This window comes from Caretta caretta, chromosome 26, assembly GCF_965140235.1.
Source record: "Caretta caretta isolate rCarCar2 chromosome 26, rCarCar1.hap1, whole genome shotgun sequence".
NCBI lineage: Eukaryota > Metazoa > Chordata > Testudines > Cheloniidae > Caretta > Caretta caretta.
Genome location: NC_134231.1, coordinates 2,534,927 through 2,560,004, shown reverse-complemented (window position 1 = coordinate 2,560,004; position 25,078 = coordinate 2,534,927). Strand labels below are relative to the sequence as shown.

Below are 25,078 nucleotides of genomic sequence, written 5' to 3'. Positions count from 1 at the left end.
ACATTGGTACTGAGCTTAAATAATTCCCCTCCCTCTCCGGTATTTATCCCTCTGATATATTTATAGAGAGCAATCATATCTCCCCTCAACCTTCTTTTAGTTAGGCTAAACAAGCCAAGCTCCTTGAGTCTCCTTTCATAAGACAAGTTTTCCATTCCTCGGATCATCCTAGTAGCCCTTCTCTGTACCTCTTCCAGTTTGAATTCATCCTTCTTAAAAACATGGGAGACCAGAACTGCACACAGTATTCAAGGTAAGGTCTCACCAGTGCCTTGTATAACAGTACTAAAACCTCCTTATCTCTACTGGAAATACCTCTCCTGATGCATCCCAAGACCGCATTAGCTTTTTTCAAGACAATATCACATTGGTGGCTCATAGTCATCCTATGATCAACCAAGACTCCCAAGGTCCTTTTCCTCCTCCGTTACTTCTAATTGATGCGTCCCTAGCTTATAACTAAAATTCTTGTTATTAATCCCTAAATGCATGACCTTACACTTCTCACTATTAAATTTCATCCTATTACTATTACTCCAGTTTACAAGGTCATCCAGATCCTCCTGTAGGATATCCCTGTCCTTCTCTAAATTGGCAATACCTCCCAGCTTTGTATCATCCGCAAAATTTATTAGCACACTCCCACTTTTTGTGCTGAGGTCAGTAATAAAAAGATTAAATAAGATTGGTCCCAAAACCGATCCTTGAGGAACTCCACTGGTAACCTCCCTCCAGCCTGACAGTTCACCTTTCAGTAGGACCCGTTGTAGTCTCCCCTTTAACCAATTCATTATCCACCTTTCAATTTTCCTATTGATCCCCATCTTATCCAATTTAACTAATAATTCCCCACAGTACGGTACGGTACGGTACGGCACGGTATCAAACGCCTTACTGAAATCTAGGTAAATTAGATCCACTGCGTTTCTTTTGTCTAAAAAATCTGTTACTTTCTCAAAGAAGGAGATCAGGTTGGTTTGGCACGATCTACCTTTTGTAAAACCATGTTGTATTTTGTCCCATTTACCATTGACTTCAATGTCCTTAACTACCTTCTCCTTCAAAATTTTTTCCAAGACCTTGCATACTACAGATGTCAAACTAACAGGCCTATAGTTACCCGGATCACTTTTTTTCCCCTTTCTTAAAAATAGGAACTATGTTAGCAATTCTCCAATCATATGGTACAACCCCTGAGTTTACAGATTCATTAAAAATTCTTGCTAATGGGCTTGCAATTTCATGTGCCAATTCCTTTAATATTCTTGGATGATTATCTGGGCCCCCTGATTTAGAACCATTAAGCTGTTTGAGTTTCGCTTCTACCTCAAATATGGTAATGTCTACCTCCATATCCTCATTCCCATTTGTCATGCTACCATTATCCCTAAGATCCTCTTTAGTCTTATTAAAAACTGAGGCAAAGTATTTGTTTAGATATTGGGCCATGCCTAGATTATCCTTGACCTCCACTCCATCCTCAGTGTTTAGCGGTCCCACTTCTTCTTTCTTTGTTTTCTTCTTATTTATATGGCTATAGAACCTTTTACTATTGGTTTTAATTCCCTTTGCAAGGTCCAACTCTACTTGACTTTTAGCCTGTCTCACTTTATCCCTACATGTTCTGACCTCAATAAGGTAGCTTTCCCTTGCTGATCCCGCCCTTCTTCCACTCCCTGTATGATTTCTGCTTTTTCTTAATCACCTCTCTGAGATGCTTGCTCATCCAGCTTGGTCTACAACTCCTGCCTATGAATTTTTTCCCCTTTCTTGGGATGCAGACTTCCGACAGCTTCTGCAGCTTTGATTTAAAATAATCCCAGGCCTCCTCTATCTTTAGATCCATAAATTCTTCAGTCCAATCCACTTCCCTAACTAATTTCCTTAATTTTTGAAAGTCAGCCCTTTTGAAATCAAAAACCCTAGTTGCAGATTTATTTTTGTTAATCCTTCCGTTCAGTTTGAACTGAATTAGCTCATGATCACTTGAGCCAAGATTATCCCCTACAACCATTTCTTCTATGAGGTCCTCACTACTCACCAAAACCAAATCTAAAATGGCATCCCCTCTAATCGGTTCAGCAACTACTTGATGAAAGAATCCATCAGCTATCGCATCTAGGAAAATCTGAGCCCTATTATTATTACTAGCACTCGTCCTCCAGTCTATTTCTGGGAAGTTAAATTCTCCCATAATCACACAGTTTCCATTAGTATTTACTTTATTAAAAACATTAAAAAGGGCTCGATCCATATCCAAATTAGATCCTGGCGGTCTATTGCACACCCCAAGCAATATCCCAGGGGAGGCTCTAATAGTTTTCTTCCCCAATGTCATTTTTGCCCAGACGGACTCAGTCATATCCATTTCATCACTTCTTATTTCTTTACATTCTACCTCATCATTGATATACAGTGCTACCTCCAAGGCCTCTTCCAATCTGCCCTGCAGGAAAATTCCTCCCCGACCCCAAATATGGTGATCAGCTAAACCCTGAGCATATGGGCAAGATTCATCCGCCAGATACTACAGAAAATTCTTTCCTGGGTAACTCGGATCCCACCCCATCTAATATCCCATCACAGGCCATTGGGCCTATTTACCATGAATATTTAATTACGAAAACCATGTTATCCCATCATACCTTCTCCTCCATAAATTTATCGAGTTTAATCTTAAAGCCAGATAGGTCTTTTGCCCCCACTGCTTCCCTTGGAAGGCTATTCCAAAACTTCACTCCTCTGATGGTTAGAAACCTTCATCTAATTTCTAGTCTAAATTTCCTGGTGGCCAGTTTATATCCATTTGTTCTTGTGTCCACATTGGTACTGAGCTTAAATAATTCCCCTCCCTCTCCGGTATTTATCCCTCTGATATATTTATAGAGAGCAATCATATCTCCCCTCAACCTTCTTTTAGTTAGGCTAAACAAGCCAAGCTCCTTGAGTCTCCTTTCATAAGACAAGTTTTCCATTCCTCGGATCATCCTAGTAGCCCTTCTCTGTACCTCTTCCAGTTTGAATTCATCCTTCTTAAAAACATGGGAGACCAGAACTGCACACAGTATTCAAGGTAAGGTCTCACCAGTGCCTTGTATAACAGTACTAAAACCTCCTTATCTCTACTGGAAATACCTCTCCTGATGCATCCCAAGACCGCATTAGCTTTTTTCAAGACAATATCACATTGGTGGCTCATAGTCATCCTATGATCAACCAAGACTCCCAAGGTCCTTTTCCTCCTCCGTTACTTCTAATTGATGCGTCCCTAGCTTATAACTAAAATTCTTGTTATTAATCCCTAAATGCATGACCTTACACTTCTCACTATTAAATTTCATCCTATTACTATTACTCCAGTTTACAAGGTCATCCAGATCCTCCTGTAGGATATCCCTGTCCTTCTCTAAATTGGCAATACCTCCCAGCTTTGTATCATCCGCAAAATTTATTAGCACACTCCCACTTTTTGTGCTGAGGTCAGTAATAAAAAGATTAAATAAGATTGGTCCCAAAACCGATCCTTGAGGAACTCCACTGGTAACCTCCCTCCAGCCTGACAGTTCACCTTTCAGTAGGACCCGTTGTAGTCTCCCCTTTAACCAATTCATTATCCACCTTTCAATTTTCCTATTGATCCCCATCTTATCCAATTTAACTAATAATTCCCCACAGTACGGTACGGTACGGTACGGCACGGTATCAAACGCCTTACTGAAATCTAGGTAAATTAGATCCACTGCGTTTCTTTTGTCTAAAAAATCTGTTACTTTCTCAAAGAAGGAGATCAGGTTGGTTTGGCACGATCTACCTTTTGTAAAACCATGTTGTATTTTGTCCCATTTACCATTGACTTCAATGTCCTTAACTACCTTCTCCTTCAAAATTTTTTCCAAGACCTTGCATACTACAGATGTCAAACTAACAGGCCTATAGTTACCCGGATCACTTTTTTTCCCCTTTCTTAAAAATAGGAACTATGTTAGCAATTCTCCAATCATATGGTACAACCCCTGAGTTTACAGATTCATTAAAAATTCTTGCTAATGGGCTTGCAATTTCATGTGCCAATTCCTTTAATATTCTTGGATGATTATCTGGGCCCCCTGATTTAGAACCATTAAGCTGTTTGAGTTTCGCTTCTACCTCAAATATGGTAATGTCTACCTCCATATCCTCATTCCCATTTGTCATGCTACCATTATCCCTAAGATCCTCTTTAGTCTTATTAAAAACTGAGGCAAAGTATTTGTTTAGATATTGGGCCATGCCTAGATTATCCTTGACCTCCACTCCATCCTCAGTGTTTAGCGGTCCCACTTCTTCTTTCTTTGTTTTCTTCTTATTTATATGGCTATAGAACCTTTTACTATTGGTTTTAATTCCCTTTGCAAGGTCCAACTCTACTTGACTTTTAGCCTGTCTCACTTTATCCCTACATGTTCTGACCTCAATAAGGTAGCTTTCCCTTGCTGATCCCGCCCTTCTTCCACTCCCTGTATGATTTCTGCTTTTTCTTAATCACCTCTCTGAGATGCTTGCTCATCCAGCTTGGTCTACAACTCCTGCCTATGAATTTTTTCCCCTTTCTTGGGATGCAGACTTCCGACAGCTTCTGCAGCTTTGATTTAAAATAATCCCAGGCCTCCTCTATCTTTAGATCCATAAATTCTTCAGTCCAATCCACTTCCCTAACTAATTTCCTTAATTTTTGAAAGTCAGCCCTTTTGAAATCAAAAACCCTAGTTGCAGATTTATTTTTGTTAATCCTTCCGTTCAGTTTGAACTGAATTAGCTCATGATCACTTGAGCCAAGATTATCCCCTACAACCATTTCTTCTATGAGGTCCTCACTACTCACCAAAACCAAATCTAAAATGGCATCCCCTCTAATCGGTTCAGCAACTACTTGATGAAAGAATCCATCAGCTATCGCATCTAGGAAAATCTGAGCCCTATTATTATTACTAGCACTCGTCCTCCAGTCTATTTCTGGGAAGTTAAATTCTCCCATAATCACACAGTTTCCATTAGTATTTACTTTATTAAAAACATTAAAAAGGGCTCGATCCATATCCAAATTAGATCCTGGCGGTCTATTGCACACCCCAAGCAATATCCCAGGGGAGGCTCTAATAGTTTTCTTCCCCAATGTCATTTTTGCCCAGACGGACTCAGTCATATCCATTTCATCACTTCTTATTTCTTTACATTCTACCTCATCATTGATATACAGTGCTACCTCCAAGGCCTCTTCCAATCTGCCCTGCAGGAAAATTCCTCCCCGACCCCAAATATGGTGATCAGCTAAACCCTGAGCATATGGGCAAGATTCATCCGCCAGATACTACAGAAAATTCTTTCCTGGGTAACTCGGATCCCACCCCATCTAATATCCCATCACAGGCCATTGGGCCTATTTACCATGAATATTTAATTACGAAAACCATGTTATCCCATCATACCTTCTCCTCCATAAATTTATCGAGTTTAATCTTAAAGCCAGATAGGTCTTTTGCCCCCACTGCTTCCCTTGGAAGGCTATTCCAAAACTTCACTCCTCTGATGGTTAGAAACCTTCATCTAATTTCTAGTCTAAATTTCCTGGTGGCCAGTTTATATCCATTTGTTCTTGTGTCCACATTGGTACTGAGCTTAAATAATTCCCCTCCCTCTCCGGTATTTATCCCTCTGATATATTTATAGAGAGCAATCATATCTCCCCTCAACCTTCTTTTAGTTAGGCTAAACAAGCCAAGCTCCTTGAGTCTCCTTTCATAAGACAAGTTTTCCATTCCTCGGATCATCCTAGTAGCCCTTCTCTGTACCTCTTCCAGTTTGAATTCATCCTTCTTAAAAACATGGGAGACCAGAACTGCACACAGTATTCAAGGTAAGGTCTCACCAGTGCCTTGTATAACAGTACTAAAACCTCCTTATCTCTACTGGAAATACCTCTCCTGATGCATCCCAAGACCGCATTAGCTTTTTTCAAGACAATATCACATTGGTGGCTCATAGTCATCCTATGATCAACCAAGACTCCCAAGGTCCTTTTCCTCCTCCGTTACTTCTAATTGATGCGTCCCTAGCTTATAACTAAAATTCTTGTTATTAATCCCTAAATGCATGACCTTACACTTCTCACTATTAAATTTCATCCTATTACTATTACTCCAGTTTACAAGGTCATCCAGATCCTCCTGTAGGATATCCCTGTCCTTCTCTAAATTGGCAATACCTCCCAGCTTTGTATCATCCGCAAAATTTATTAGCACACTCCCACTTTTTGTGCTGAGGTCAGTAATAAAAAGATTAAATAAGATTGGTCCCAAAACCGATCCTTGAGGAACTCCACTGGTAACCTCCCTCCAGCCTGACAGTTCACCTTTCAGTAGGACCCGTTGTAGTCTCCCCTTTAACCAATTCATTATCCACCTTTCAATTTTCCTATTGATCCCCATCTTATCCAATTTAACTAATAATTCCCCACAGTACGGTACGGTACGGTACGGCACGGTATCAAACGCCTTACTGAAATCTAGGTAAATTAGATCCACTGCGTTTCTTTTGTCTAAAAAATCTGTTACTTTCTCAAAGAAGGAGATCAGGTTGGTTTGGCACGATCTACCTTTTGTAAAACCATGTTGTATTTTGTCCCATTTACCATTGACTTCAATGTCCTTAACTACCTTCTCCTTCAAAATTTTTTCCAAGACCTTGCATACTACAGATGTCAAACTAACAGGCCTATAGTTACCCGGATCACTTTTTTTCCCCTTTCTTAAAAATAGGAACTATGTTAGCAATTCTCCAATCATATGGTACAACCCCTGAGTTTACAGATTCATTAAAAATTCTTGCTAATGGGCTTGCAATTTCATGTGCCAATTCCTTTAATATTCTTGGATGATTATCTGGGCCCCCTGATTTAGAACCATTAAGCTGTTTGAGTTTCGCTTCTACCTCAAATATGGTAATGTCTACCTCCATATCCTCATTCCCATTTGTCATGCTACCATTATCCCTAAGATCCTCTTTAGTCTTATTAAAAACTGAGGCAAAGTATTTGTTTAGATATTGGGCCATGCCTAGATTATCCTTGACCTCCACTCCATCCTCAGTGTTTAGCGGTCCCACTTCTTCTTTCTTTGTTTTCTTCTTATTTATATGGCTATAGAACCTTTTACTATTGGTTTTAATTCCCTTTGCAAGGTCCAACTCTACTTGACTTTTAGCCTGTCTCACTTTATCCCTACATGTTCTGACCTCAATAAGGTAGCTTTCCCTTGCTGATCCCGCCCTTCTTCCACTCCCTGTATGATTTCTGCTTTTTCTTAATCACCTCTCTGAGATGCTTGCTCATCCAGCTTGGTCTACAACTCCTGCCTATGAATTTTTTCCCCTTTCTTGGGATGCAGACTTCCGACAGCTTCTGCAGCTTTGATTTAAAATAATCCCAGGCCTCCTCTATCTTTAGATCCATAAATTCTTCAGTCCAATCCACTTCCCTAACTAATTTCCTTAATTTTTGAAAGTCAGCCCTTTTGAAATCAAAAACCCTAGTTGCAGATTTATTTTTGTTAATCCTTCCGTTCAGTTTGAACTGAATTAGCTCATGATCACTTGAGCCAAGATTATCCCCTACAACCATTTCTTCTATGAGGTCCTCACTACTCACCAAAACCAAATCTAAAATGGCATCCCCTCTAATCGGTTCAGCAACTACTTGATGAAAGAATCCATCAGCTATCGCATCTAGGAAAATCTGAGCCCTATTATTATTACTAGCACTCGTCCTCCAGTCTATTTCTGGGAAGTTAAATTCTCCCATAATCACACAGTTTCCATTAGTATTTACTTTATTAAAAACATTAAAAAGGGCTCGATCCATATCCAAATTAGATCCTGGCGGTCTATTGCACACCCCAAGCAATATCCCAGGGGAGGCTCTAATAGTTTTCTTCCCCAATGTAATTTTTGCCCAGACGGACTCAGTCATATCCATTTCATCACTTCTTATTTCTTTACATTCTACCTCATCATTGATATACAGTGCTACCTCCAAGGCCTCTTCCAATCTGCCCTGCAGGAAAATTCCTCCCCGACCCCAAATATGGTGATCAGCTAAACCCTGAGCATATGGGCAAGATTCATCCGCCAGATACTACAGAAAATTCTTTCCTGGGTAACTCGGATCCCACCCCATCTAATATCCCATCACAGGCCATTGGGCCTATTTACCATGAATATTTAATTACGAAAACCATGTTATCCCATCATACCTTCTCCTCCATAAATTTATCGAGTTTAATCTTAAAGCCAGATAGGTCTTTTGCCCCCACTGCTTCCCTTGGAAGGCTATTCCAAAACTTCACTCCTCTGATGGTTAGAAACCTTCATCTAATTTCTAGTCTAAATTTCCTGGTGGCCAGTTTATATCCATTTGTTCTTGTGTCCACATTGGTACTGAGCTTAAATAATTCCCCTCCCTCTCCGGTATTTATCCCTCTGATATATTTATAGAGAGCAATCATATCTCCCCTCAACCTTCTTTTAGTTAGGCTAAACAAGCCAAGCTCCTTGAGTCTCCTTTCATAAGACAAGTTTTCCATTCCTCGGATCATCCTAGTAGCCCTTCTCTGTACCTCTTCCAGTTTGAATTCATCCTTCTTAAAAACATGGGAGACCAGAACTGCACACAGTATTCAAGGTAAGGTCTCACCAGTGCCTTGTATAACAGTACTAAAACCTCCTTATCTCTACTGGAAATACCTCTCCTGATGCATCCCAAGACCGCATTAGCTTTTTTCAAGACAATATCACATTGGTGGCTCATAGTCATCCTATGATCAACCAAGACTCCCAAGGTCCTTTTCCTCCTCCGTTACTTCTAATTGATGCGTCCCTAGCTTATAACTAAAATTCTTGTTATTAATCCCTAAATGCATGACCTTACACTTCTCACTATTAAATTTCATCCTATTACTATTACTCCAGTTTACAAGGTCATCCAGATCCTCCTGTAGGATATCCCTGTCCTTCTCTAAATTGGCAATACCTCCCAGCTTTGTATCATCCGCAAAATTTATTAGCACACTCCCACTTTTTGTGCTGAGGTCAGTAATAAAAAGATTAAATAAGATTGGTCCCAAAACCGATCCTTGAGGAACTCCACTGGTAACCTCCCTCCAGCCTGACAGTTCACCTTTCAGTAGGACCCGTTGTAGTCTCCCCTTTAACCAATTCATTATCCACCTTTCAATTTTCCTATTGATCCCCATCTTATCCAATTTAACTAATAATTCCCCACAGTACGGTACGGTACGGTACGGCACGGTATCAAACGCCTTACTGAAATCTAGGTAAATTAGATCCACTGCGTTTCTTTTGTCTAAAAAATCTGTTACTTTCTCAAAGAAGGAGATCAGGTTGGTTTGGCACGATCTACCTTTTGTAAAACCATGTTGTATTTTGTCCCATTTACCATTGACTTCAATGTCCTTAACTACCTTCTCCTTCAAAATTTTTTCCAAGACCTTGCATACTACAGATGTCAAACTAACAGGCCTATAGTTACCCGGATCACTTTTTTTCCCCTTTCTTAAAAATAGGAACTATGTTAGCAATTCTCCAATCATATGGTACAACCCCTGAGTTTACAGATTCATTAAAAATTCTTGCTAATGGGCTTGCAATTTCATGTGCCAATTCCTTTAATATTCTTGGATGATTATCTGGGCCCCCTGATTTAGAACCATTAAGCTGTTTGAGTTTCGCTTCTACCTCAAATATGGTAATGTCTACCTCCATATCCTCATTCCCATTTGTCATGCTACCATTATCCCTAAGATCCTCTTTAGTCTTATTAAAAACTGAGGCAAAGTATTTGTTTAGATATTGGGCCATGCCTAGATTATCCTTGACCTCCACTCCATCCTCAGTGTTTAGCGGTCCCACTTCTTCTTTCTTTGTTTTCTTCTTATTTATATGGCTATAGAACCTTTTACTATTGGTTTTAATTCCCTTTGCAAGGTCCAACTCTACTTGACTTTTAGCCTGTCTCACTTTATCCCTACATGTTCTGACCTCAATAAGGTAGCTTTCCCTTGCTGATCCCGCCCTTCTTCCACTCCCTGTATGATTTCTGCTTTTTCTTAATCACCTCTCTGAGATGCTTGCTCATCCAGCTTGGTCTACAACTCCTGCCTATGAATTTTTTCCCCTTTCTTGGGATGCAGACTTCCGACAGCTTCTGCAGCTTTGATTTAAAATAATCCCAGGCCTCCTCTATCTTTAGATCCATAAATTCTTCAGTCCAATCCACTTCCCTAACTAATTTCCTTAATTTTTGAAAGTCAGCCCTTTTGAAATCAAAAACCCTAGTTGCAGATTTATTTTTGTTAATCCTTCCGTTCAGTTTGAACTGAATTAGCTCATGATCACTTGAGCCAAGATTATCCCCTACAACCATTTCTTCTATGAGGTCCTCACTACTCACCAAAACCAAATCTAAAATGGCATCCCCTCTAATCGGTTCAGCAACTACTTGATGAAAGAATCCATCAGCTATCGCATCTAGGAAAATCTGAGCCCTATTATTATTACTAGCACTCGTCCTCCAGTCTATTTCTGGGAAGTTAAATTCTCCCATAATCACACAGTTTCCATTAGTATTTACTTTATTAAAAACATTAAAAAGGGCTCGATCCATATCCAAATTAGATCCTGGCGGTCTATTGCACACCCCAAGCAATATCCCAGGGGAGGCTCTAATAGTTTTCTTCCCCAATGTCATTTTTGCCCAGACGGACTCAGTCATATCCATTTCATCACTTCTTATTTCTTTACATTCTACCTCATCATTGATATACAGTGCTACCTCCAAGGCCTCTTCCAATCTGCCCTGCAGGAAAATTCCTCCCCGACCCCAAATATGGTGATCAGCTAAACCCTGAGCATATGGGCAAGATTCATCCGCCAGATACTACAGAAAATTCTTTCCTGGGTAACTCGGATCCCACCCCATCTAATATCCCATCACAGGCCATTGGGCCTATTTACCATGAATATTTAATTACGAAAACCATGTTATCCCATCATACCTTCTCCTCCATAAATTTATCGAGTTTAATCTTAAAGCCAGATAGGTCTTTTGCCCCCACTGCTTCCCTTGGAAGGCTATTCCAAAACTTCACTCCTCTGATGGTTAGAAACCTTCATCTAATTTCTAGTCTAAATTTCCTGGTGGCCAGTTTATATCCATTTGTTCTTGTGTCCACATTGGTACTGAGCTTAAATAATTCCCCTCCCTCTCCGGTATTTATCCCTCTGATATATTTATAGAGAGCAATCATATCTCCCCTCAACCTTCTTTTAGTTAGGCTAAACAAGCCAAGCTCCTTGAGTCTCCTTTCATAAGACAAGTTTTCCATTCCTCGGATCATCCTAGTAGCCCTTCTCTGTACCTCTTCCAGTTTGAATTCATCCTTCTTAAAAACATGGGAGACCAGAACTGCACACAGTATTCAAGGTAAGGTCTCACCAGTGCCTTGTATAACAGTACTAAAACCTCCTTATCTCTACTGGAAATACCTCTCCTGATGCATCCCAAGACCGCATTAGCTTTTTTCAAGACAATATCACATTGGTGGCTCATAGTCATCCTATGATCAACCAAGACTCCCAAGGTCCTTTTCCTCCTCCGTTACTTCTAATTGATGCGTCCCTAGCTTATAACTAAAATTCTTGTTATTAATCCCTAAATGCATGACCTTACACTTCTCACTATTAAATTTCATCCTATTACTATTACTCCAGTTTACAAGGTCATCCAGATCCTCCTGTAGGATATCCCTGTCCTTCTCTAAATTGGCAATACCTCCCAGCTTTGTATCATCCGCAAAATTTATTAGCACACTCCCACTTTTTGTGCTGAGGTCAGTAATAAAAAGATTAAATAAGATTGGTCCCAAAACCGATCCTTGAGGAACTCCACTGGTAACCTCCCTCCAGCCTGACAGTTCACCTTTCAGTAGGACCCGTTGTAGTCTCCCCTTTAACCAATTCATTATCCACCTTTCAATTTTCCTATTGATCCCCATCTTATCCAATTTAACTAATAATTCCCCACAGTACGGTACGGTACGGTACGGCACGGTATCAAACGCCTTACTGAAATCTAGGTAAATTAGATCCACTGCGTTTCTTTTGTCTAAAAAATCTGTTACTTTCTCAAAGAAGGAGATCAGGTTGGTTTGGCACGATCTACCTTTTGTAAAACCATGTTGTATTTTGTCCCATTTACCATTGACTTCAATGTCCTTAACTACCTTCTCCTTCAAAATTTTTTCCAAGACCTTGCATACTACAGATGTCAAACTAACAGGCCTATAGTTACCCGGATCACTTTTTTTCCCCTTTCTTAAAAATAGGAACTATGTTAGCAATTCTCCAATCATATGGTACAACCCCTGAGTTTACAGATTCATTAAAAATTCTTGCTAATGGGCTTGCAATTTCATGTGCCAATTCCTTTAATATTCTTGGATGATTATCTGGGCCCCCTGATTTAGAACCATTAAGCTGTTTGAGTTTCGCTTCTACCTCAAATATGGTAATGTCTACCTCCATATCCTCATTCCCATTTGTCATGCTACCATTATCCCTAAGATCCTCTTTAGTCTTATTAAAAACTGAGGCAAAGTATTTGTTTAGATATTGGGCCATGCCTAGATTATCCTTGACCTCCACTCCATCCTCAGTGTTTAGCGGTCCCACTTCTTCTTTCTTTGTTTTCTTCTTATTTATATGGCTATAGAACCTTTTACTATTGGTTTTAATTCCCTTTGCAAGGTCCAACTCTACTTGACTTTTAGCCTGTCTCACTTTATCCCTACATGTTCTGACCTCAATAAGGTAGCTTTCCCTTGCTGATCCCGCCCTTCTTCCACTCCCTGTATGATTTCTGCTTTTTCTTAATCACCTCTCTGAGATGCTTGCTCATCCAGCTTGGTCTACAACTCCTGCCTATGAATTTTTTCCCCTTTCTTGGGATGCAGACTTCCGACAGCTTCTGCAGCTTTGATTTAAAATAATCCCAGGCCTCCTCTATCTTTAGATCCATAAATTCTTCAGTCCAATCCACTTCCCTAACTAATTTCCTTAATTTTTGAAAGTCAGCCCTTTTGAAATCAAAAACCCTAGTTGCAGATTTATTTTTGTTAATCCTTCCGTTCAGTTTGAACTGAATTAGCTCATGATCACTTGAGCCAAGATTATCCCCTACAACCATTTCTTCTATGAGGTCCTCACTACTCACCAAAACCAAATCTAAAATGGCATCCCCTCTAATCGGTTCAGCAACTACTTGATGAAAGAATCCATCAGCTATCGCATCTAGGAAAATCTGAGCCCTATTATTATTACTAGCACTCGTCCTCCAGTCTATTTCTGGGAAGTTAAATTCTCCCATAATCACACAGTTTCCATTAGTATTTACTTTATTAAAAACATTAAAAAGGGCTCGATCCATATCCAAATTAGATCCTGGCGGTCTATTGCACACCCCAAGCAATATCCCAGGGGAGGCTCTAATAGTTTTCTTCCCCAATGTAATTTTTGCCCAGACGGACTCAGTCATATCCATTTCATCACTTCTTATTTCTTTACATTCTACCTCATCATTGATATACAGTGCTACCTCCAAGGCCTCTTCCAATCTGCCCTGCAGGAAAATTCCTCCCCGACCCCAAATATGGTGATCAGCTAAACCCTGAGCATATGGGCAAGATTCATCCGCCAGATACTACAGAAAATTCTTTCCTGGGTAACTCGGATCCCACCCCATCTAATATCCCATCACAGGCCATTGGGCCTATTTACCATGAATATTTAATTACGAAAACCATGTTATCCCATCATACCTTCTCCTCCATAAATTTATCGAGTTTAATCTTAAAGCCAGATAGGTCTTTTGCCCCCACTGCTTCCCTTGGAAGGCTATTCCAAAACTTCACTCCTCTGATGGTTAGAAACCTTCATCTAATTTCTAGTCTAAATTTCCTGGTGGCCAGTTTATATCCATTTGTTCTTGTGTCCACATTGGTACTGAGCTTAAATAATTCCCCTCCCTCTCCGGTATTTATCCCTCTGATATATTTATAGAGAGCAATCATATCTCCCCTCAACCTTCTTTTAGTTAGGCTAAACAAGCCAAGCTCCTTGAGTCTCCTTTCATAAGACAAGTTTTCCATTCCTCGGATCATCCTAGTAGCCCTTCTCTGTACCTCTTCCAGTTTGAATTCATCCTTCTTAAAAACATGGGAGACCAGAACTGCACACAGTATTCAAGGTAAGGTCTCACCAGTGCCTTGTATAACAGTACTAAAACCTCCTTATCTCTACTGGAAATACCTCTCCTGATGCATCCCAAGACCGCATTAGCTTTTTTCAAGACAATATCACATTGGTGGCTCATAGTCATCCTATGATCAACCAAGACTCCCAAGGTCCTTTTCCTCCTCCGTTACTTCTAATTGATGCGTCCCTAGCTTATAACTAAAATTCTTGTTATTAATCCCTAAATGCATGACCTTACACTTCTCACTATTAAATTTCATCCTATTACTATTACTCCAGTTTACAAGGTCATCCAGATCCTCCTGTAGGATATCCCTGTCCTTCTCTAAATTGGCAATACCTCCCAGCTTTGTATCATCCGCAAAATTTATTAGCACACTCCCACTTTTTGTGCTGAGGTCAGTAATAAAAAGATTAAATAAGATTGGTCCCAAAACCGATCCTTGAGGAACTCCACTGGTAACCTCCCTCCAGCCTGACAGTTCACCTTTCAGTAGGACCCGTTGTAGTCTCCCCTTTAACCAATTCATTATCCACCTTTCAATTTTCCTATTGATCCCCATCTTATCCAATTTAACTAATAATTCCCCACAGTACGGTACGGTACGGTACGGCACGGTATCAAACGCCTTACTGAAATCTAGGTAAATTAGATCCACTGCGTTTCTTTTGTCTAAAAAATCTGTTACTTTCTCAAAGAAGGAGATCAGGTTGGTTTGGCACGATCTACCTTTTGTAAAACCATGTTGTATTTTGTCCCATTTACCATTGACTTCAATGTCCTTAACTACCTTCTCCTTCAAAATTTTTTCCAAGACCTTGCATACTACAGATGTCAAACTAACAGGCCTATAGTTACCCGGATCACTTTTTTTCCCCTTTCTTAAAAATAGGAACTATGTTAGCAATTCTCCAATCATATGGTACAACCCCTGAGTTTACAGATTCATTAAAAATTCTTGCTAATGGGCTTGCAATTTCATGTGCCAATTCCTTTAATATTCTTGGATGATTATCTGGGCCCCCTGATTTAGAACCATTAAGCTGTTTGAGTTTCGCTTCTACCTCAAATATGGTAATGTCTACCTCCATATCCTCATTCCCATTTGTCATGCTACCATTATCCCTAAGATCCTCTTTAGTCTTATTAAAAACTGAGGCAAAGTATTTGTTTAGATATTGGGCCATGCCTAGATTATCCTTGACCTCCACTCCATCCTCAGTGTTTAGCGGTCCCACTTCTTCTTTCTTTGTTTTCTTCTTATTTATATGGCTATAGAACCTTTTACTATTGGTTTTAATTCCCTTTGCAAGGTCCAACTCTACTTGACTTTTAGCCTGTCTCACTTTATCCCTACATGTTCTGACCTCAATAAGGTAGCTTTCCCTTGCTGATCCCGCCCTTCTTCCACTCCCTGTATGATTTCTGCTTTTTCTTAATCACCTCTCTGAGATGCTTGCTCATCCAGCTTGGTCTACAACTCCTGCCTATGAATTTTTTCCCCTTTCTTGGGATGCAGACTTCCGACAGCTTCTGCAGCTTTGATTTAAAATAATCCCAGGCCTCCTCTATCTTTAGATCCATAAATTCTTCAGTCCAATCCACTTCCCTAACTAATTTCCTTAATTTTTGAAAGTCAGCCCTTTTGAAATCAAAAACCCTAGTTGCAGATTTATTTTTGTTAATCCTTCCGTTCAGTTTGAACTGAATTAGCTCATGATCACTTGAGCCAAGATTATCCCCTACAACCATTTCTTCTATGAGGTCCTCACTACTCACCAAAACCAAATCTAAAATGGCATCCCCTCTAATCGGTTCAGCAACTACTTGATGAAAGAATCCATCAGCTATCGCATCTAGGAAAATCTGAGCCCTATTATTATTACTAGCACTCGTCCTCCAGTCTATTTCTGGGAAGTTAAAGTCTCCCATAATCACAGTTTCCATTAGTATTTACTTTATTAAAAACATTAAAAAGGGCTCGATCCATATCCAAATTAGATCCTGGCGGTCTATTGCACACCCCAAGCAATATCCCAGGGGAGGCTCTAATAGTTTTCTTCCCCAATGTAATTTTTGCCCAGACGGACTCAGTCATATCCATTTCATCACTTCTTATTTCTTTACATTCTACCTCATCATTGATATACAGTGCTACTCCACCACCTTTGCCTTTATTTCTGTCTTTCCTAAACAGCACCTACCCTTCAATACCCGTAGTCCAGTCATGACGACTATTCCACCATGTTTCTGTTATCCCTAGAATATCTGGTTTCACTTCCTGCACCAGTAGCTCTAGTTCCTCCATTTTGTTACCTAGGCTCCTCGCATTGGTGTACAAACATCTTCATTTTTGCTGTTTGGCCTCACTCACATTCTATAACCTATTAGACTGGTATCTACACTGCCCTTCCTCCTACCCACGGCTGTATCCTCTCTTACTTCGTTTTCTTTCCTCTCAATGCTAAAATCCAGCGTGGAGATTACCTGGACATCTCCCAACCATCTCCCCCAAATTCCTAGTTTAAAGCTCTCTTCATCAGTTGTGCCAGCCTCCATCCTAGAAGTCTATTTCCTTCCCTACTCAGATGAAGTCCATCCCAAGAGAACTGTCCTCTGTCCATGAATGCCTCCCAGTGGCCATACATCCCAAAGCCCTCCTTATAGCACCACTGCCTAAGCCATCTGTTGATAGTCAATCTTGTCACACCTTTGTTGCCCTTCTCTAGGAACAGGCAGAATCCCACTAAAGATCACCTGAGCCTCAATTTCCTTAAGTGTCTTCCCCAGCCTAGCATAGTCTCCCTTAATACTTTCCAGCGAGAATCTAGCCGTATCATTTGTTCCCACATGAAGGATAATTAGGGGATTCTTTCCTGCTCCCTTTAGAATCCTTTTCAACCTCAGGTCCACATCCTGTATCTTAGCACCTGGATGACAACACACCCTCCTAGTCTCTGGATCAGCTCTGGTTACAGGCCTATCTATGAGATGAGAGACAACAAAAAGCAGAGGGATTAAAGAGTGACAGCACACTTTTTTAGAGATAAAAGAGAAAAGACTTAAATATCTTGTTTGTTAATACTTCTAGCTTTTCTAATTGCCAGCATTGCGAATTTCCCCTGCGCTCTGACACTCAAGATTGGGCTTTCTAGCTTCTACATCTCCAATATTAAAACATTCTCTAACTGGAATGTAGTTTGATAATTTTATTGTGGCCAGTAGAACCCAGCTTGCTCACTAACAGCAGTACAAACAGAACAGAGCTACCATAATTAAACCAGATGAGCCAATAAGCAGCTACACAGGGAGCAAATCTGTTAAAAACAGAGGTGATATTTATACTTAGTCACTTTTCTTACAGTAATGGCACTAAAAGCCTTGTAGCCCATTCAGTGCCTGACCAAACACACCTAGGAGTTAGGTGAGCACTGGCCCTTTTTACATATGGAAAAACGGAGGCAGACAGGTAAAGTCTCTCCACACCCAGGTGACACACTGAGTCAACAACAGAGTTGGGAATAAACACAAGTCCAGGCACCTGGCATGTCCCCTGCTCTAATCACAAGACAACACTGCCTCACAAGTGGCATTTTTATAGTACTTCATCCCAAAATACTTTGCAAGCAAATACATAAGGATTGCTTCAGTTGACACTGAAATGCAGTCTGGTAGAATGTGGCAGCTGTTTAAGAACATTAACACTATACAAGGTTCCCTGCCCTGACACACAGTATATCCAGGTGGAATTATATACTATAGGTTACAGAAGCAGAATATAGTCTGCTTAATTGTAAGCTAACTAGCAGTGGCACAAAAGGGGTTACAGATTTAGTGCCCAAAGAGGTTTATTATTATTATTTATTTATATTACCATAGCCCCCAGGAGCACCAGTCATTGACCAGGACCCCCATCCTGACAGGCACTGTACAAAACACAGCCAACTGGCCTCCCCCAGCACTCTGGGATCAGAAAAGCCACCTGAGAGTTGGCTTCCCATGCCCTGGCTGCAATTAACAAGTATCTTAGAGCCTCCCATCTCTCTCACATCACCAAAGGAGTGGTTAGACTGGGGCAAAACAGGAGGCAGCTTTAGTTTGTATCTCACTCCCCAGTCAACACAAGAACACATGGATATATTCACATGAGCACAATACTTAGAGGAGCAAAGCTCCAGTTGTGAAACACCATGACCATAAGTTTAAATCTCAGGAGGATCAAAACAGCTCTTCACTGTTCTGAATCACATAAACTGAACATGGGCCTTTCAGACAGGGCTCTAGAACAGAAGTGCCTTCTGCCATGTATGGACATTAAAGATCCCAAGGCACAAAGCTTTGCCTAGATGTTCTGGCCAAAGCTACCCCCATTCCAGGGTAGTAGTCTTCCACCCCACGGTCGGCTGTGTTTTAGTTATGCCTATATCATTTGGGTCCTCTATTATGAATGGTGTCCGACAGTTACATTACCTGTTAAGGTGTGTTTTCACCAGATCTGTCAGGCTCAGGGCTGGCACATCCAGTTCAAGCTCTTTCAGGACGCACAGGTAGACGCTGGCAAACAACTCCTTGTCTGCGTAGAGCAGGGAGCAGATCGTACCCATGGTCAGGGGCCAGTTGCGCTGCCGGCACGTGACAAAGACACAGCAGCCTACCAGAATCTCCTTCTTCTCCAAGCTGACTAAGTGGAAGGAAGGGTGTTCAATTGCTCGCTGGAAATAGGACAGGGCTGTCTCTTCAAACACAGCTGGGAGACAGAGGACTTTGCAGAGATCCTGGACACGCTTGATCCCTGTGGGAAAACACCATGATGCTTTTAACATTTGCACAAAATGTTTCTTTAACCACAGTGCAGCAAACACTCAGCCAACGCCAAGTGGGAGCAATTTGGCAGTGTGGCAACTTAAGCCTGATCAACTGCCCATGGCAACTTTTGGCCATTTCTCTTCATGCAGCTGGGAAGATTTTCCTGAAGGATCCCCTGGGCTCAGAACTAGTCACTTGTGAAAAGTTAGAGGCTCCCTGTGGTTTTCAGAAAAATTAAGGGTATGAGGAACAGATTGTTCAATCTGAACTGTAGTCTCTTCTAGGCCAGAGTGTCATGCAGAGTCTTAGTGTTGCAAGAAACGAATAATTAAAAAAAGCTCTCACCTCGTAGCTTACAGCGGCTCAGCTGCTCGTTCTGGCCAGTACTCCGTGAATACGTCACTTCTGGAAAAAAACAAGCATCAGGCAAAGCAGCCACTTTCAGGAGTGGAGTGGAGGGGGAGGTTTATGATTGGTGCTATTAAAGACACCAGATTTCAGTTTCCAAGCCTGCTAATTCTCTTTATACCCACAGAACAGGTACCAGCAGCACAGACAATAACAGTGCAGGCTCTCTCAAGCATGCCTCATGCCATTTGCTTCAATCCTGAACTAAAAAGAGACCCTCCCTCACCCTCTAGGGTGAATGGTGTTCAGTTCTCATTGGCCATTCAATTCTTTGATTCTCTACAGATTGCCAGCAAAGGATGTAGTCTGATAGAGCTATTATAATTACAGTGACTACATTTATGAAAGTGATGTACCAAGAACTTCTGAGCTTTAGGTCTGGTACACCAGATCTTCAAGTTTGAGACCCTCTGCCATAACTGATGTGGGTCATGGATTCCTCAGCCTTGGAGAGAGGGGGAAAGGAGAGCTACACAGATACATACAAAACCTTTAAGCCAAATATAAATGCTTCCAGGACATATTTAAAGATCCCTAGTAAAACTATTTTTAGAAGAATAATCTGCAGCCTGCGCAATACAAACATCACAGTATTCACTTCAGCATGAGAGCCAGAAAATGAAACTGATTAGTGTATTTTCATCTGCAAACCAAACAAACCAGCTTACTAAAAGTTAAAGATTTTTTTTTAAGAATTCATCCAAGGTTCTATTTGCACCACAGGCAAGAAAGTTTGTTTTTATGTTTGTTTTTTAAAATGTGTGATTTTTAACCTATCAGTGTCTCCTAAGTAGGGCCCTACCAAATTCACAGTCCATTTTGGTCAATTTCACGGTCATAGGATTTAAAAAATAATAAATTTCATGATTTCAGCTATTTAAATGAAATTTCACAGTGTTGTAAATGATGAGGTCCTGATCCAAAAAGGAGTTGTGGGGGGGTGTCGCAAGGTTATTGTAGAGGGGGTTGCGGTACTGCTCCTTCAAAGCCGGGCAGCAGCAGGGCAAAAGTAAAGATGGCATGGTATGGTTGTGATGCTCTGTACCTCAGGGGAACACCCTGTACCCCCATGTTCATCCTTATAATAGGATTGTGTGGTATCCAATGCAAAGTTTGTCATGTTGGGTGTCTTTAGAAGGCTCATGATTCACTGAGCATTGTTGGTATACTAATGTTATAGGTTGTAATTTCATGTATATAGTTATGAGGCTGAAAATGTGTCCTCATGGCTTAAAACAAGACCAGGCAAAACTCTCCAGGAGCAGAGGGCCAGTTAACACCTCATCAGTGCATGTATGGGATAAACCCAGCCCAGCCTCACAGGAACAAAGGACACTGGCCTAGGAAGCAGCAAAGGATCTGCTGGACTCTCAAGTGAGTCACCCCCCTTCCCTTGGTCATTTTGGGACTACGATAAGGTAATATTCACCTGACTCTGGGGAGGGGGGGGGGGGGGCACAAAGCCAAGAGGGAAGAAAAAACATGATAAAAGGGAGAGATGTCAGCCATGCTTTTCCTCTCTCTTCTACCTCCATCTACAGACACCACCACCACGCGACTGAAGCACTGATCAAAGGGGGGAGGCTGGCTGAAGGGCAACCAGCCAGCCTGTGATGAGAAGCATCTAAGTTTGTAAGGGCACTGAAAGATTTAAAATCAGATTACAGTGTGTTTTGCTTTTATTTCATTTGACCAAATTTGACTTCTTGTGCTTTGACTTATAATCACTTAAAATCTATCTTTTGTAGTTAATAAATGTTTGTTTATTCTACCTGAAGCAGTGCGTTTGGTTTGAAGCATGTCAGAGACTCCCCTTGGGATAACAAGCCTGGTACAAATAAATTCCTTTGTTAAATTGATGAACTCATATAAGCTTGCAGCGTCCAGCGGGCATAACTGGACACTGCAAGATGGAGGTTCCTAGGGTTGTGTCTGGGACCGGAGATATTGGCTAGTGTCATTCGGTTGCACAATCCAAGCAGCAGCTGGCCAAAAGTGCACACTCACGTAGCTGGGAGCAGCTTACATGCTAGAGGCTGCGTGTGAACAGCCTGGGAGTTGGGGTTCTCACAGCGGAGCAGGATAAGGCCAGCTCCCAGAGTCGAGGATTGGAGAGATCTAGCAGATCACCGGTCCAGATAACACCAGCAGAACGGGGGCATCGCAAGGCTATCATAGAGGGGGTTGCAGTACTGCTCCTTCAGAGCTCGGCAGCTGCAAGTAAAGATGGCATGGCATTGCCACCCTTTCTTCTGTGCTGCTGCTGGTGGGGCGCTGCCTTCACAACTGGGTGCCCGACCAACAGTTGCTGCTCTCCAGCCACCTGCCTCTGAAGGCAGCGCAGAAGTAAGGGCAGTAATACTGCAAACCCCTAAAATAACCTTGCGACCCCCCTGCAACTCCTTTTTGGGTCAGGACCCCCAATTTGAGAAATGCTGGTCTCCCCTGTGAAACCTGTATAATATAGAGTAAAAGCACACAGCACCAGATTTCACAGTCCATGACGTGATTTTCATGGCCCCTATTCATGAGTCAAGTGCAGGTTTCACTGCTGCTATATCATGATTATGTTCCCTCAAAAGGTCATGGATTCCTCGATTCTCATGTTTTTAAAAAATTCACAATTTTATATTTTGGCATTTTTACATGAACAGGTAGTCGAATGTTACTGCAGACAGCCAAAGCAATCGCTGTACGCTGGAGAAATAAGTTAAAACCAGGACTACAGAAGCAAGATAAATCTGCAGAAACTCTCATAATTAGGAATAGTAGTTTGTAATACAGCTGGGGGAAGGGAGTCAAATTTATGATCTCTCTGATTTGGGGGAAGAATCATAGGCGAAGAGATCTGTCTGGGCCTGCTATTCTTGCTGCCTTTGTAAAGTTTAAAACAGCAATTTCTCTCCTCTTTTTTTTTGCACCGTTTTTAGGGCAAAAACACTTTTGATTAAAATATCACCCATTACTCAGAGTTTTGTAGGGTTTTTTTGGGGGGGGAGGGGGTTGTTTGTTTGAAATCTCTGCCTCCCTGACCTCATGGCTTTGCATGCCATTTACACAAAAGCCCTGCGGATTTTTACATATGTATGCAAACTAAAACCAGCCTTTGTTTGACCTTGTAAATGTTCTTCATCTTGGAAAGTGGTGGTCAAGAGCCCCTCGGTGAGGATAAACCCACAGTCAGCACACACCAGTTGGTTCTGAGCATAATGTGCGTCCTCCACAATCTCACAGGAGCCACAATCAGGGCATTTTCTCTGGCCCGACATCTTGCAAACCTGCAAGAACGAATGGAGACAGACCCTGAGCTCTCCCTTCAGAAGGGCCCAGCTGTTCGAGTCAAGGCTGTAAAGGGGGCGTCAAGTTTCCCACCTGAACCACTTTTTACAAATCGGGAGAGGGCAGCTCCCCCCTTCAGTGCCCCCCCCCGCCCCAAGATCAACCCCTCGCTCCCCTGCAGCCCCCCCCCCGGCTCTGTGCTCACAACGCCCCGCCCCCTCGCTCCCCTGCAGCCCCCCCCGCAACCCCCCGCCCCGGCTCTGTGCTCACAACGCCCCGCCCCCTGGCTCCCCGGCCCGGCTCTGCCCTAGGGGCCCCCGCAGACACTCACCTCGCCCGCGGGCCCGGGCCGCCGCCGCCCCCGCAAACGGAAGTAGTCGCCTGCGCACGGCCGAGGTGGGGGGGACTTTAGATCGCTGCACCCTGCCCACGCTGGCCGCGGAGAGAGCCCTATCGCCTCCGTCACATCCGGTCCAGCGAACTGCTGCGTCCGAGTAGGGGCAGCACCCCCGCCGGCGCGTTCCGCCCTGCCCCTGGGCGGGGGCCGAAGGGGAGGCAGCGGTGCCGTGGTGTGGGTGCGGCGCTGGGACAAAGGGGTGGGCAGGGAGCCGGCCCGGGGCACCCAGAGGCCAGGGCGCCTGTACGTCTTCCCACCTCGACCCGTGACAGATCGCTTGCAGGAAGGCTGCCCCAGGCTGGGGCTCCCATTGCAATAGGCCCCCGCCGCCTTCCGTCCCCGAGCCTTGCACGGGACTCACTGCAGAAAATCGACCAACCCGTTAAGCCTTGAGCCATCTCCCCCCACCCCCTGGGCACTATCGGAGAGGAGTCTAAAGGGGCGCACCGCTGTGACCGTGCGGGACAGGAAGCAAAGCAGACGGAACTAGGGGACTGTCTGCTACCTGGGCTGTGGACCAGCAGGTGGCACCCTCGCTTTGCGCCTGCAGCGAAGACACGTGAGGTAGCAACTCAACTCCTAGCCCTGGATCCATAGTAAACATGGCCCGCGCAGGTAAAGTGACGGGATTGAAGCCACGAGAAGAGAACCCCACAGCCATGACCGGACCATTGCTCTAAACCAGGGGTTCTCAAACGGGGGGTCAGCCTCCACCCCACACCCCGCTTTGCCGCCAGCATTTGTAAGGGTGTTAAATATATATAAAAAGTGATTTTAATTTATGGGGGGAGGGTTTGAGAACCACTGCTCTAACTCAAAAAGAAAAGGAGGACTTGTGGCACCTTAGAGACGAACCAATTTATTTGAGCATGAGCTTTTGTGAGCTACAGCTCACTTCATCGGATGCATAGCGTGGAAACTGCAGCAGACTTTATATACACACAGAGAATATGAAACAATACCTCCTCCCACCCCACTGTCCTGCTGGTAATAGCTTATCTAAAGTGATCATCAAGTTGGGCCATTTCCAGCACAAATCCAGGTTTTCTCACCCTCCACCCCCCTACACACAAACTCACTCTCCTGCTGGTGCTAGCCCATCCAAAGTGACAACTCTTTACATAATCAAGTCGGGCTATTTCCTGCATAGATCCAGGTTTTCTCACATCCCCCCCATACACACACAAACTCACTCTCCTGCTGGTAATAGCTCATCTAAACTGACCACTCTCCAAGTTTAAATCCAAGTTAAACCAGAACATCTGGGGGGGGGGGGGGTAGGAAAAAACAAGAGGAAACAGGCTACCTTCCATAATGACTTAGCCACTCTAGCTCTAACTGTAGCTCACAACTCCTGACCTTGTGAACCAATTTCAAGCTAGCTTTAGTAACACTTAGTAAAGTGTTCTATAGTGGATCACACACTGCCTCTCCCAGTGAGGGATGAAAACCAACCCTTATAAAGTTAAAAGTGTAATTAAAAATGCCAGCACACAGTAGAAGCAGCACAAGAACACAATGTACATATACAGTCCATATGTTATCCAGCACACACTGTTTAGTCATCCAAGGACATGGATTAGAAGCTACTGAATTCCTGCATTCTGGCTAAATTGACTGTGTAGCTCTGGGCGTGTCACTTTGACTCTGCCTCAAAATATGGATTACACGCATTTGCCTCACTGGATGGAAGGGAGGATTAATGGTTAATGGCTAAGCATTCGTTATCACTAACGGGGACCTGCTGCAAACAGAAAGATATGAACTATTTCATATCAGCTGAAAGTCTTCCAGAGATTGAGAGTCAAGTGTTAGTCTAAGGCAGT

The 25,078-nt window shown here is 42.5% G+C and overlaps 1 protein-coding gene across 7 annotated transcripts in view; it reads right to left on the bottom strand.

The window, feature by feature from the left end:
- BRF2 (BRF2 general transcription factor IIIB subunit) overlaps positions 1–23,631 on the bottom strand; it is a 34,777-nt gene extending 11,146 nt beyond the window's left edge. For all 7 annotated transcript variants that reach the window (XM_075123495.1, XM_075123501.1, XM_075123498.1 and 4 more), the window contains exons 1-4: positions 23,187–23,631; positions 22,692–22,854; positions 19,514–19,573; positions 18,833–19,154 (exon numbers count right to left, since the gene is read on the bottom strand). In XM_075123495.1, the coding sequence (XP_074979596.1) occupies positions 18,833–19,154; positions 19,514–19,573; positions 22,692–22,845 (536 nt within the window). In that variant the 5' untranslated portion in view covers positions 22,846–22,854; positions 23,187–23,631. The remainder of the gene's footprint in view (positions 1–18,832; positions 19,155–19,513; positions 19,574–22,691; positions 22,855–23,186) is intronic.
- Positions 23,632–25,078: the final 1,447 nt, after the last annotated feature.